This window comes from Triticum urartu, chromosome 5, assembly GCF_003073215.2.
Source record: "Triticum urartu cultivar G1812 chromosome 5, Tu2.1, whole genome shotgun sequence".
Taxonomy (NCBI): domain Eukaryota; kingdom Viridiplantae; phylum Streptophyta; class Magnoliopsida; order Poales; family Poaceae; genus Triticum; species Triticum urartu.
In genome coordinates this window covers 548,975,330-548,990,643 of record NC_053026.1, presented here as the reverse complement: position 1 = coordinate 548,990,643, position 15,314 = coordinate 548,975,330, and the positions used below count along the sequence as shown (strand labels likewise).

Genomic DNA, 15,314 nt, shown 5'->3' with positions numbered 1-15,314 from the left:
GAAAGCCTTGCCCGTGCCATCGAGGGCACAGGTGGCGTGTTCGGACTCGGGCAGCCCAACTTTGAGGAGCTAGTAACTGAGTCTGCGCCAACGGTGGTCGGACGACTGCGCGGCCACGAGCACCTAGTCTGGCGTCATGTCATCGTTGCATTGCGCCGCTCCTGGTGTGTGGCCTCGGATGCCAACATATCAGCCGCCATCAAGGTGCGGTACGTTGTGTTGCCACCTCGGTGATCACGCCACCATGTCAGCAGGCGTCTGGTCTGGCAACGCAGCGAGGAGGACGGCTCTTCCTACGCGGCGTTCGATTTGGACACCGCGGTAGCACGGGAGGCGAGGATGTTAAGAACCATTGACACACAAATGGTTGGCAACTGTCCAAAAAAGAACAAAAATTTGATCACAACTACTCCCTTCGTTTCGAATTACTTGTCATGGATATGGATGTATCTAGATGTATTTTAGTTCTAGATACATCTATTTCTGCGACGAGTAATTTAGAATGAAGGGAGTATATATCTAGTTGTTGCCTCCCACATTCCCTGCTTCGCACCATCAAGGCGGAAGCCCTGCAATGGGTGACTGGGCACGAAAGGTCTTGCAACTTTTCTACCGATCAAGGTGGTCCCTAGTGGCTAGGAACGTTTATCGTGTTGTAATTCTGGGTAACCTCTTGTTAAAAAAAACTTTAGTTTGGGTCTGTGCAAAGACACTACGCGTCGGCCGACGGATCTTTTAAAAAGATCCGCCGCCTCCGCATCCGTTTGGTCGGGGCCATCCAGTGGCCCAGCCCCTTTCTTGCAACAGGTATGTTGTTGCAGAAACATTTGCAGGTTCTGTTGCAGAGTTTTTTTGTCTGAACTCTTTTGAAACATGAGTGTCGTTGCGGAAAGACTTTTGCAACACATATGATGTTGCAGAATTTTTTTGTCTTAACTTTTTGCCAACACGGGTATTGTTGCGGAAGGACTTCTGCAACACGGATGATGTTGCGGGATATTTTTGTCTTAACTTTTTTGCAACACGGGTGTTGTTGGGAAGGACTTCTGCAACAAAGATATTGTTACAGAAAAACTGTAAGTGACAGAGGCACGCATCTAATGGTGAGGGTCCTGGCCAGTTGTGCGTCGGCTGATCAAGCTTGTATCGGACGGCTGTGCATGCGACGGAAGTGTACGCGTGTCGGACGACTGACTCTAATCTTTTCCCTTTCTACTATCAATGCATTAAAACCCAAAGCTTTTGCTTTTCTTAAAGAAGAAGAAAAAACACTACTATAAGGGTATCTCCAACCCTGGCACTTAAACTGTCCGCATACGTCCGAACAGCGAAAGCCATTCAACGCGGGTATGTATCGATCTGCAGGGCGTCCTGATGTACTTTCAAAATCGGAGACAAACGTGGGGGGCTTTGCAGGCGTCTGCTCAGCATTCAGGCCCGCTTCTAACCACACTGGCCCACCCAAACCCCTCCTCCCTCGCCCACACGTGTTTCCGTCGTGCTCCAGTTGCCCGCATTCATGCCATTGTAGAGCGCGCTGCTCCACATTGAAGACGGCTTAGGGCGGACGCGACCTCTCACCGCCTTCGTCATTAAAGTGGCACGTCGGCCGAGGGTGTCGCCTGTTGCACGCCCGGCTGAACACGCCTCCTCGCAACATTCAAACGACTCCATTAAACCCACGTGGAAGTCGAGAAACCTACTCCGGCCACACGTTTCATGCGGGCAACATTAAACACAACACCGGGCAAGCTCCTCCCGTCCGCCCGCTATTTAAAGGAGGTCAGATGTCGGGCAAGAATTGCACCACTCCGCCGCTCCCCTCTCCTCCTTCCACCATTTTCTTCCCCCTTTTGATGGCATCCAATGAGCAGGAAAAATAGGTCTCCGGCATAAAAGTCGGCTGGATGGCCCACAGAGCCGGTCGGATACGAGTGACGCAGGTCGCTGCTCCACCTCCAAGCCGGACGGAGCAAGTTGCCGCTCCAAGCCGGTGCGTGGTTCAGCAACTGGCCGCTCCAAGACAGCTCCCGGAGGAGTGGCGAGTTGCTCCAGACTAACACGGGGGGACAACAGCGGCACGGACATCATCACTGCCATGGGAGACACCGTGTTGTACCGTGTCTCCCGTGCCTGCGACCGCGCCATCCGTCGTCAACGCGCGTGTAATCGTGCCTTCTCAGCAGAGAAAGAAGTTGGCTGCACAGACATTGACGAGGTGACGGCCCGCACGTCCGCACCCACCGCCATCATGAAGCAAAAGTAGAAGACGGTAGGCCGCCACCGCTTGGGTCCCATGAAGGCCACCACCGAGGCGATACCGACGTACACAGCCGATGTCTTGCACGATTCTTCAGCACAGACCATCATCGACCCCCGCCTAGGCTCCACGTAAACGGAGCCCCCTCCCCCCTCTCCCTTCGACTGAAGCATCCTCTTTGCCACTCCGATGAGCGGAGTGTGCTTATCCACCCTAGCGGCTTGCCCCATATCACTTTCTGTAAAATAGTCCATATATGTCTCTTCTCCAACCCAAGAACAAAGAGAGAGTTCAAGTTTTCTTTTCATGAGGATGTTCTAGATTAAGGAGATAAGTGATGATTTTTTACCTTCAAATCCACCCAAATGTGATAGCTAACACTTGTGATTTGGAGCATCCCCCACTTGTTGGCTTCCTCGTGCCCAATTCCTCTCTATAATGGAAGATTGCTCGCCCTCGTCTGTGGTTATTCCCTCCAAGGGGTTTCCAAGCAAATCATTGTGTCTCCCATTAATTTTATATTGCTCTTGTCGCATTTTGCTCAAGTACATGCTTGCTTGCTATCGGTACCTATTGCTCAAGTTTGGTACAATTTGGTTGTGTTGACATGTGAGACATGGACATGCATGTGTTTTTCGATACTTTGATGATAACTTTTGGGTATTTACCTTGTAATAAGCTGATCTCGCATGTTGTTGTGGTGAAGACTGAATAGCTTGGTGCTTATGGATTTCATCATATGGTTCATATTTCCTACGTGCACACAAAAGGGTTTGTTGAAATGCTCGTGAAGTACTAGCTTGTTGTTTAGGGCCACTCCCACTCCTAAGAGTGCAATGTGCCATTTAATTATTGTTTTGGTATTGATGATGACAAATTAGTTGGACTAATATTGGCGTATAAGTTTTTTACTCTAGTTTTAGCCTCATGATTATCTAGTGACATGGATCGAGGATCGTCGAACATTCAAATGCTCAAGAAGTTCATCTTGGAGGCTATTTTATTTAGCCTTTCTTTTTATTTTCTTGAGTATTAGGGATCTTGCACTATCAAGAGGGGACTATTGGGAAGCAATTTCAGGTCATGGACTCTTACCCTATTCCTTCTCCCAAGCCCAAACCCAGAAGGCAGCAACACTTCTTAAGCCATTTGAAGCAAAATAGGGTTTTTGTAGGGGCGGAATCTCCGGGCCTCTATTGTTACCCGTTGTGTGTACTGGCTCGGGGTGATGCCCCAACAAGAGACTCCAAGAGTTCATCTGGGCAACCTTAGGCTCGAGCCAGAGTCTTCAGCACTTTGCCTAGGAGTCTCTAGGGTGCCCTCTTACCGGCTAGGCTATGTCTCGGGAATGATACCTAGCTAGAGACTCTGTCTTGTTATCCGGGTGCCCTCATCTCAGAGTTGGAGCCTCCCAATTTCTTTTGGGTGTTTCTCCATGTACCCTCGGGTTGGAGCCAGAGTCTCACGGCATTCTGCCCAGAGTCTCCGACCGTTGTCCCGAGGAATCAACCTGTTCTGCCCATGCTGCTCCTCTGAGTTGCGCGTAACAACAGAGTCGGAGTCTCAGGGTCGAAATGGTCGGAGTGTCTGGGACCTTATTTATTGCAACACAATGGCCATTTTTTAACCTTCGATATAAGTCACCTACCACTCCGGCAGGTGGTTGACCACCTCATTCCTCTCTTGACTAGATCTTGAGAAGAACTCCCCCACCATTCCCACACTCTAAATCACTGATTTATTGTGGGATTTTTGAGGTATTTAAGAGAGGGTTCACCAAAGCATAGGTCTACTTCTCCTATCTCTTTTAACCATCTAGATTCGTGATTTGAGCAATGGCATCCCTCATGTCTGAGTTTGTAGGTATGGAGTGGTGGCTTCAGGTTGTTTGATGTATGATTTTGTCAGATCCTTGTTGAATAATTTAATAAAAAAATGGTTGTGTACATCTTTTGATGCAGAGGCCGGGGGTTTCAACTTCATTTTCTAAATAAAAAATTAGACTCAATATGAGTCTTTCATCTAAAACTTAGTTATATCTTTAGTTCTTTATTTACTTCCATAAATCATTATAATGCTCTGGTGTCCTTTTCAGATAGAGGCAAATGCTAAGTTCAAATTTGATCAAGTTTTAAAACGTTGTCACAACGCCTTCGTTTCATTCGCACTAGAGAGCAATGATGCAAACATAATTATCTATTGGTCATATCGAAAGCAAAAATAAAGAGTAGTCTGCTGAAGTGCTTTTACCTCTTACCTTGTCTTGATGATGACAAGCACTGAATCTTCTGCCAGAGTTTATCTGATTGTCTGATAAAAAGGACATGCGCACAATGGCAGCAGCAAGTTGACAAGATGCAGACCTAAGGTGATTACTCAGTAAACTCTGTCTTCCAATCACCTTGAACTTGAAGGCGACTTTTGGTACCAAAGGAAATACAAGGAATTACAAGATGCAAAAGCCAACAAAGGATCTTGTCGCTGTAATCACCAGCTCGCACCGGCCAATGGTTTCTTACATTTTTCAAATATAAATATTGCAAGTTGTAGTACTACTGCTTGGACTAGAGTATTTGCTATAAGCATCTTGGGGAGGAACTATGCATGGATGGTATCGTTTGTATGTGCCCATAGTTTCCATCCCAGGTCCTAAATAATCTTGGTCCATGATTATTCCTAGGTACTAGTAGTATTGATGCTGACGAGAATTAAAAGGTTCGGCGGAGCATTTCTCCTTCGAGGTCCACTCTACCAATCAATTCACACAGTCAGGGCACGGATAAATGTTGTATTTCTGAAACCATGTTGAGTTTCATGCGACATCAATTCACCCAAGAGTTTAGCTTGAGGAATGCAATTGTATTTCAGCTAAACTCTTTTCCAGTCCTATACTCGGATGTCTCTTAGCTTTGATGCAATCATACAATGATATGCTCACAGATTTTTCTAACATAAGAACAAGTCTTTTTTTTTTGCGGGTAAACATAAGAACAAGTCTAACTTGAAAGTATTGCAACTGGTCCTACTAAAAATGATGAGTAGTGTTATCCTCAAAAAAAATGATGAGTAGTGTCGTGACAATCCCCAGTGGCCTACTAGCAACCAAGAGACCCCAGCATCGCCTCCAGCGACTCGGGGGTCCTGGTTGGGCGATGCGTGGGGCGTTTTTTTCTAAAACACGGTACAATTAAAATTGCTCACATACACGCGATGCGTGGGGCGTTTTTTTTCTAAAACACGGTACAATTAAAATTGCTCACATACACGTATGAACGCGCACGCACATTCTATATTTATGAGCACATCTGAGAAACAATCGCGTGTGTTGGTTGCATTGCGACCTGGTTGTAGGTCAGATGCATGCTGGCGGCTAATGGTGGTACAGGTTTGTTCGGGCCATTGTTTCTGGCTTAGGTGTGTTGTATCTCTGGAAGAAATTCCTGCTCGTAGCCGGTGATGACCATACTTATAGATACTATTTTCTTGTTGGAATCACCACCGAGGAGATTTCGCACCTCTCCCACCCTCGAGCTCTACTCTTGGGGTGAAAACCAAGATCCGCTTTTGTCAGATTGATGATGGACGATGCCTTTGGCGTTGTTTCTTCAGTGGAACCGTCGGGTTTTTCTTTTGGAGTTTTAGCCTCTTGGCAGAGCACTTGGACTGCGTTGAAGTGGTTGGTCTAGAGCTGGCGGTGGCAAGGTGGGGGTGGTGTTTGCGGTGGCGGAGACACGTCCGTTCGGGTCCGAAGCTGGTCGGTATTGTTGGGTAGTCGACGCACACTCGACGTGCATGCAACGTTAGACGAGTCATGTTGGTCGTCCTCTCGAGATCAAAGCGGCACATTCACTCCTCTATCGTCAGATATTTCTTCTCTCTCTGGCGTCGACAAGGTCATCATTTACCATCTGTTGCTTGAAAGAAAGATGAACACCCTATTTTCAAACTCACATGGAATAGCTCTAGCAGATTAAAACATAAAATCTTCTTCTGGTTAGTGGCACACTGCAGAACGAACACTAGAGCACTTCTCCAGAGAAAAGGCATGCATCTAGATGATCCATATTGCCCAGTCAACAATGAAAAGGCTGAGGAAACAAACATGCATTTACTCTGGGACTGCAATTTTGCACAAGAATGCTGGAACTCACTGATTCCAAACAGGCAAAGAGGTACTTCCATATATGAGGACACCATTCTGGCTAGCAAACTCATTCCAAAGCAATTCGCAGCAGAGATTATCATTTTGGGTTGTTGGAACATCTGGATTCAGACAAATGGAAAGGTTTTTCATGCTCAACAACCAACTTTACAGGCATGGCGATATTTCCTCAAGCAAGACATTCTGCTTCTTAAACATAGGATTAAGAATAAATTTTCTGCTAGCTTCTCTCAGTAGATAGATAATAACATATAAGATGATTTGTATTCCTAAGGCAGGCATAGGATAGTTTTTTCTCTTCCCTCTTAAGGACCTTTTGCAGGTCATTTGTAAATTGTACCTTATTTTTATTAATAGAAAATACCGTAGAACTATTGTTCTACGGGTGGGGCTTCAAAAAAAAAATCAAACATGCTTGTGGCGGTCTAATGCAATGGGGCAAACTGGTGCTCTTTGGTGAAGTTCAGGGAAGTCAAAGTCGTCGGCCGTGAGCACAGCTGGTGATGTACGATGATGCTGTTTCTGTAGACAATGTACTTTTCTGTTTGTGCTGTGTTAACCGGCCTTTGGGCGTTCTTGTATTTCTGATTGTGCTTTGGTCCTAGTTTGCTAGGTGTGGTGCATTTTTTATACAGGTTTCGGCCGGTTTCCCTCGATAAACCGAGCAACCGTCGGCTTCTTCTGAATGGAATCTTGGCAGTTCTCCTGCTAACTTTCAAAAAATTAGTAAAAAAAAGAGATCGAAAATAATCAATAGCTCGACAAAACTTGCCCGCAATCATAAATTATATATAAATTGGAGAGGAAGTCGGACTACCCATGCTCTAGATTTTTCAAAGTATAAAGTAGTACAGTAGATTACGAGGAATAGTTTACAAGGTGGCACATTTGAGACGACAAGGACTGCCGGACTAGCGATGTGGTTGTCATTCAGGATCGATCGAGGTCACAGGTGAAGTTTGCAAGGTTTCCTACGATTTAAGTAAAGAAACAGGAGGTTGTAACTGTTTTACCTGTGTCTTGTGCATGGGGAGTGAGGAAAACTAAACTGTCCTGTGTTCGATGAGATTGCCTAGTCATGACAACTCATCCAAGTGGAAGTAGACAGATGATGTCAGAGTATTGTGTCCTCTGCAATTCATAAAATATGGAATGAGAGCTTTCATTGATGTAAATACTACATGGCCTAGCACTTGATGAACAGATTTTCCCTCACATATACCATGACAGTTAGAATAAGTCAAGAAGGGCCTTCTTTCAAATGCAATTGCTTGAAATGGCAAACAATTACCGTACACACAATCTATGAGCTTCTATTTATATAGAAAATATATCATCCAGAAGAGCTCGCAATGGCGATACTCACTATGGTAAACAATATGTAGAGCCCCATTAGGCAGTAGCCCCAGAATCTGGGTACCCGGAATCTGGCCCAGGTTACCACCAACAGGGTTGCCATCAAGCTCAGAAGAAGAAACACAAATGCAACAACAATTCCAACATGGAATTCAAGTACAAAGGCTTTGGGATACACTCCTGCTGTCTGCATCACTAGGGCAGTTCCTAATCCAACGAGCATGTTGAACATTGGGCCAGCAAAACAGCCAGCAATGGCGATTGTAGGTTGGCCGTTCTTGGCCAGTGCCACGTCAGCAACAAGATCACCGACAGAATTCCCCCATGCCAAGACTGTCATGCCAAGTATAGCTGGAGGGAGATCCATAATAACTCCAATTGCTGCCAGGCAGTTCAGGAGCTCTCCGGCCATGGTTGAGATCCAGAAGACGCTCATTACAAACGATATGAGGGTACTTGCAATGCTTTCTGTTTCTGGCGATTCTTTCTCAAAACGGAAGTGGGATAGAGCCAAACAAAAGCTAACCAGAAGCACAACAGACCAGAGGGGGAAGCGGATTTGAGGGAGAAGAAATACTATTCGGCTATCCAATGGAATGAATGAGCTAAAAGAATATAGTAGTATGAGAGGGCATAGACAGATGTTGGCACAGACATAAAATTTGTTCCATTCAGAAGGAAGCGTTGAGGGTATCGTGAGCTTCAAAAGAAATGTCACAGGCCAATCCCAAACTCTTGTTACCTGCCACAGGTAGATAGCCATCAGTATCATGAAAATCCAAGGTTAAGAAAGGAGCTTATGCTTCCATTCAAATCTCAAAGTGAACCAGAAACCAAGTGTCGTTACAATGAGTACTTCAAAGATGCAACAAGAAGATATCGATTTCTTGTTGCAAGTACAATCATGAGCTCTATAGTATACGTAGAAAGTCTGCAGATGATCAAACAGCAAAATATTTTCACTAAAGAAATAAACATGTTCCTATGAGAAGAAAACATAGCTGATGCTTGACAGTGAGTAAAGTTAAACACTGCCCTAAAATGAGAAGACTTGCCATAGATTTCGTAATTGCTCGCACTTATTGACCACCAACAAGACATGAGTTCACCCAGTTACTATCTCATTTAGAATGGATGAATGATATCGAATTTTGTTAAAGATCTTCATCTGCTCTCGTATCTGATTTACAGGGAACGATAACACAAACTATAATATGGTTTCTATGTCTCCCATGGCATGGTAAAGCTTAAGAACATCGTGGTAGACATGGCAAGGATATAGACAATAGTGTGACCTTGCAGAATAAGCAAATATAAAGTCAAAGACTCGTCATAATCTTGATATCTATTTTTCTCTCTTCCATATAAAAGGTTCAGATCTGAGTAGCCATCAAAACAATTGTGCAGCATTCCTCCTAATCTCGTGCTAGACCATATTATGATTTTTTACATCTAAAGATTAAAAGTCAAAACAACTAGTTTTAGAACGTCAGTACAGAGAAATATCGAGTTATATTGCATCTATGTCATTGCATAGCAAAATATGGAAGTCCATTGCACTTTGCAGTAGTTCGAACTGAAATATTTCAAATGAAAGGCTTATCCACAATTAAGCATATAAAATGTTTAAGATATTGAAATATGTACAAGATTGTAAACTGTTTGAGACTGTGCGGCGTCAAATGTTAAGAATGAGGAAATGGAAGCATACACTGAAACTTGTACCAGTGGTCATGTTACTAAACAGTTGAGTATACATGTGCAGCTGGATTGTAGAAAAGCTGCAACACGCATGCAACCTTTAGCCATTACTCCATGTGAAAATGGCATCAACCGCATGTTCTTAATTATTAACGGGGATGAGATGCCTGTATGAGAAGGACTTGATAGCTTTAAGTCAAACCATTTAGGCGTCACTAGGTTTTCACCTGGTCCCTCATATTTGGTCACTTTATCATCTTTCCTATGTATATAGCAGGCTTCACTGCTAAAATGTATCCTTTGGTTATATGGGTTCTAACTAGAACTTACTTAAGACAGAAGAAGAAACAAGTTCTTCTGCTAGCGGCTGACCAAGCACAACAAAGCCAGTGTCAGTGTGGTATTCCATGAAGATATACAGGTATATATTCTAGCATAGGCCACAATAGCTTCTGAAACTCGTATTACTGAATAACTCAGTGGTTGCCACCTATCTGAGTGTTCTCCATCGTATATTAATTTTAGACTTTGTGGTCCCGTTATCATCTTCTTTAGATATTAATCGATCATCATGGCATATGTTCACCATCCAATTAGTTCATGCTGTATGCAACCAGATCCTTTGCCCAGTTGAGCAAGGAAAATTTAGCCTTGCTAAAGCTATCTTAGGTTGCAAACTGATTGGTAAGAGTTAAAAGTGTTCGCTACCTAGGCTAAGAAAACCCCAGGCAATGGTCATAGAACAAATTCGGTTATCTCTCATTGCAGTGGAAAAATGAAGATTATAATTCACCAATATGCTTTAACTTTTACTGTCTGTTCACTTGTGTATGATTTCATTGAAATGAATAAAATCTAGTCTTCTCAAACGAAAAGATACAGAAGAGACGTTAACACAGTGCCCATCTTACACTCCAAACAAAACCCTAATCTGCCCATGCAACAGTTACCCTTCACAACTATAGATATGAATCAGAAATGTCCAAACAGCCAGGACAGATTGTTGGAATAGTTCGTCCGCTGCAGCTGCAGCCATTATTGGCAAAGTTAACTTTGGTCATGCCACAGGTGCGTGGCTAGGTAAGGTGCTTGGATTTGTACAGTTTTAGGAGTATATTCTTTATGTAATGAACGCAATGTTTTGAACTTAGCAGTAAATAACTAAGCAGCTACAGGAAAGAGTGAAAGAAAGTGGGTATGTGATTATCATGCTTACTTTGGTAACTTCACCAACTTTGCAAATGTAATGGACTGGATATGATAGACTTACTGCCTTTATATATAAAAAAATAAGTACAATGCAACACTCCAAAATACACAAGTGAATCAACTAAGTCACTGCAGGAAAGAGTGAAGAAAATGAGTAAGTGATGAGCATCCTTATTTTTATCACTTCAGCAACCTTTCATGCAAGGGATTATGTGCTAGACTTGCTGATCCTATCAATATTACAAAAATCAAATAGAATGCAACATCCTAAACTACAAGTGAACTACTCCCTCTGTCCCAAAATATAAGAACGTTTTTGATACTATCATAGTGTCAAAAACGTTCTTATATTTTGGGACAGAGGGAGTACATGCTATAATATGAATACTTTTCTGGCCAACTAGCAGATTAAATACTTTTCTAAGTGCTTAATATTCTTTCTTCTTGAGAATCTCAGTTCAGAACAAACGCTTAAGGTAATCCATCAAAAGGATAAAGTCAACTCACCCCACTGACAACAGCTGCAAATAAACAAACCAAGTATTCAACAGTTTAAATGAGTATTTTCTTGTCGAAGACACTGCTACCAAAGAGACCAATTGCCTAGAATTGCTGAAATGCTGTCTCAGTCTACTCAAATTTCAGGACATATTCAATAGAAGAATAAACTATTGCTTCGTTCATAGTACCTTGGTGAGCACCGTCCACAAACTAGCTTTGCGTTGCTTCTGATGCTCCACTGAGACTGGCAAGTCCATCGCCCCGCGGCTCATGCCATTCGCTATCTCCGGCTCGGCAGAGCTGACTGCCTTTCCCGCCGCGCCCAAATCCATATAAAACACTAAGCCGACGAAGAAGACATAGAAGAGCACGAGCCCGACGGCCTGCCACAGGAATATCTCAGCGCTGAGGTAGATGTAGAAAAGCGCCGACGCGGCGACGAGGTATAAGAAGACGTCGCGCGTGAATGAAGCCGGCGGGACAGCGAAGGGCGCGGCGATAAGGGAGACGGCGCCGACGACGAACGCGGACACGAAGGCGCCCGCGGAGAGGATGGCAGCCAGCCCGGCCCGGGGCAGCCCGCCCTCGCCGCGTAGCGCGGCGGCGGAAGCGAACGCATCTGGGGCGCCGTTTCCGAGCGCGAGGAGCGTAACGGCGGCCATGGAAGGGGAGAGGCGGAGGCGGGACGCGAGGCGGGAGACGGCGGGGGAGAAGTGGGCCCCCGCGGCCACGGCGAGGAAGCGGAAGTGGAGGAGGAGGAGGAGCGCGAGGACGGGGAGGGAGAGGCGGCGGTCGGCTCGCAGGAGGCAGGAGTGGACGGCTGCGTAGTTGAGGAGTCCCGGGGCGGGGTCGGCTCTGACGGAGGCGCAGGCGGCGGCGGTGTATGGGAGGGAGGCCATGCCATGCGCTAGCTGCCGATGCTCCCGCGCGGCGGTGGTGAAGTAATGGCTGGCGCAAGGAAGGGAGGTGGGGGATTTCGGTGGAGATGGCCGACAGTGAGTGGGATCGGCACGGACGCCGACGCCCGACGCGTTGGGCGAATCCCACCACCAGCACCAAGGCAGGCGGAGTGGCCGATGCCGAACTTAGTGGTGGTGGGTCCCGTTCCGCGGAGAACGTGGAAATGCAGCACGCGTGGACGAGCGGACCGGCCCACGATGGGGTTATATGCAAGGCGGGCCGTTGTATGTTTATACGGTCCAAACTCCAAAGAATGCAATTTGTTGCCCAATTTCTATTTAGCGCTTAAGGCATCACCTATAAGAGCATCTCCAACAGACGCGCTATATAAGGCGCGTGCTGAAAAAGATTTCTATATAGCGCGTGCGTGATCAAAAATAATGCTCCAGCAGAAGCTGTAAAATAAAGAACGCACAAAAACGAAGCTGTAAATTTAGTGCACGCGGGCAGCATAGCTACAAATTTGGGACGCCGGCTTGAGCGCGCGGGCAGCTGCGCGTGGGTCCGCCAGGTTGGGCGCTGTGGTTTTGTGCGTCTGGTAAACCTCCCGCGCGCAAAAGCGCTATTTCGGGGCTGTATACTTTTTTTAGCGCGTCGCGCTAGCCCGCGTCTGTTGGAGATGCTCTAAATTCTCTAAAAAAAAGGCGCCACCTATAAAATTGCTCTTCGGTGCTTTTGAAGGAAATATGCCCTAGAGGCAATAATAAAGTTATTATTTATTTTCTTATATCATGATAAATGTTTATTATTCATGTTAGAATTGTATTAACCGGAAACATAATACATGTGTGAATATATAGACAAACAGAGTGTCACTAGTATGCCTCTACTTGACTAGCTCGTTGATCAAAGATGGTTATGTTTCCTAACCATAGACATTAGTTGTCATTTGATTAATGGGATCACATCATTACGAGAATGATGTGACTGACATGACTCATTCCGTTAGCTTAGCACACGATCGTTTAGTATGTTGCTATTGCTTTCTTCATGACTTATACATGTTCCTATGACTATGAGATTATGCAACTCCCATTTATCGAAGGAACACTTTGTGTGCTACCAAACGTCACAACGTAACTGGGTGATTATAAAGGTGCTCTACAGGTGTCTCCGAAGGTACTTGTTGGGTTGGCGTATTTCGAGATTAGGATTTGTCACTCCGATTGTCGGAGAGGTATCTCTGGGCCCTCTCGGTAATGCACATCACATAAGCCTTGCAAGCATTGCAACTAATGAGTTAGTTGTGAGATGATGTATTACGAAACGAGTAAAGAGACTTGCCGGTAACGAGATTGAACTAGGTATTGGAATACCGACGATCGAATCTCGGGCAAGTAACATATCGATGACAAAGGGAACAACGTATGTTGTTATGCGGTTTGACCGATAAAGATCTTCGTAGAATATGTAGGAGCCAATATGAGCATCTAGATTCCGCTATTGGTTATTGACCGGAGACGTGTCTCGGTCATGTCTACATAGTTCTCGAACCCGTAGGGTCCGCACGCTTAAAGTTCGATGACGATCGTAATTAGGGTTTTTGTGTTTTGATGTACCGAAGGTTGTTCGGAGTCCTGGATCTGATCACGGATATGACGAGGAGTCTCAAAATGGTCGAAACATAAAGATTAATATATTGGAAGCCTATATTTGGATATCGGAATCGTTCCGGATGAAATCGGGATTTTACCAGAGTACCGGGGGGTTACCGGAACCCCCCGGGGGTTAATGGGCCTACATGGGCCCTAAGGGAGAAGAGGAGGGCCGGCCAGGGCAGGCCGCGTGCCCCCTCCCCCCTAGTCTGAATAGGACAAGGAAGGGGCGTGGCGCCCCCCTTTCCTCTTTCCCCCTTCCCCTTTCCTTCTCCAACAAGGCAAGAGGGGAGAGTCCTACTCCCGGTGGGAGTAGGACTCCTCCAGGCGCACCCCTAGGGGCCGGCCGCACCTCCCCCTCCCTCCTTTATATACGGGGGCAGGGGGCACCCCATGACACACAAGTTGATCTTCGTGATCGTTCCTTAGCCGTGTGCGGTGCCCCCTTCCACCATATTCCACCTCGGTCATATCGTAGCGGTGCTTAGGCGAAGCCCTGCGTCGGTATAACATCATCACCGTCATCACGTCGTCGTGCTGACGAAACTCTCCCTCAACGGTGTGCGGTGCGGTGCCCCCTTCAGGGGGGAGTTCACTGATCTAGGGGGCCCTAGGTGACGCGTGCATGGCGAAACCACCTCTTCTGGGTGGCGGCGGCAAGGAGGTTACACAGAAGATGTGTAAGTGCATCTAGTGCCACCCCTAGTTGGTTTTGGAGTATTGACGACAAACCTGGTTGAGGGACTAATGTGTTTGTGAGAATTGCAGGACAACACAGGTAGTAGTCCCTCACTGATTCGGTTTACCTACCGGAGATGACCCCTAAAAATGTATGAAGACATGGAAGACAAAGGTGGTATGTGAAGGTATTCACATTGAAGACTATGACAAGAGAAGACATTGTGTGAAGACTATGGAGCGCGAAGACTTAGTTGTTTCGTTGTTTCGTTTTCTTCTTTGTTGAGTCATAGAAACCACCGTACTGTTAAGTGGGGTCCAAGTGAACCAGTCAGAATGACTAAAGTGATGCTTAACCCAAATCTTATGTATTCGAGCGAAGACAATGAGAGCAAATCTTATCGAGAGCTGGATAAGTCAGCTTTGCTTGTAGCTCAAGTAAAGTTGTCATGTGTGTTTGAAATCTGACCGTTGGAACACGTGTCAGTTCCTTAGTGACCCAGGGTCATTTCGGACAAATCAGGTCGGGTTGCCTAGTGGCTATAAATAGCCCACCCCCTACACCATAAATTGGCTGGCTGCTCAGAGTTAGTGCACGACTTTTGTCGTTTGAGAGCAACCCACCTCGAAGCCTTTGAGAGAGAAATCCTTGCGAGGACAAAGCCCTAAACACACAGAGCCAAAGAGTGTTAGGCATCACTGAAGTCTTCTTGTCTGTGTAATCTGAAGACTTATTACACTTAAGGACTGTGGATCCTCCAGCCGGTTAGGCGTCGCGTTCTGAGCATCCAAGAGTCACTGTGGATCGCCGGTGAACGAAGTCTGTGAAGGTTTGGAAGTCTACATTGAAGACTTACCAGAGTGATTGGGCGAGAACTGGGTGTCCTTAGCT

The 15,314-nt window shown here is 45.8% G+C and overlaps 1 protein-coding gene across 2 annotated transcripts; it reads right to left on the bottom strand.

Moving 5' to 3' along the window:
* Positions 1-6,562: 6,562 nt before the first annotated feature.
* Positions 6,563-12,289, bottom strand: LOC125510577 (cation/calcium exchanger 5-like). Of its 2 annotated transcripts, XM_048675797.1 has the most exons (3): positions 11,378-12,289; positions 7,436-7,553; positions 6,563-7,127 (listed from the first exon to the last, which is right to left on the bottom strand). In XM_048675797.1, the coding sequence occupies exons 1-2, from the start codon at positions 12,086-12,088 to the stop codon at positions 7,509-7,511; spliced, it is 756 nt and encodes a 251-aa protein (XP_048531754.1). In that variant the 5' UTR covers positions 12,089-12,289; the 3' UTR covers positions 6,563-7,127; positions 7,436-7,508. The 2 variants fall into 2 exon arrangements, with proteins under 2 accessions (XP_048531754.1, XP_048531753.1); XM_048675796.1 differs by lacking the exons at positions 6,563-7,127; positions 7,436-7,553 and adding an exon at positions 7,716-8,520 and having other exon boundaries at positions 11,378-12,276.
* Positions 12,290-15,314: the final 3,025 nt, after the last annotated feature.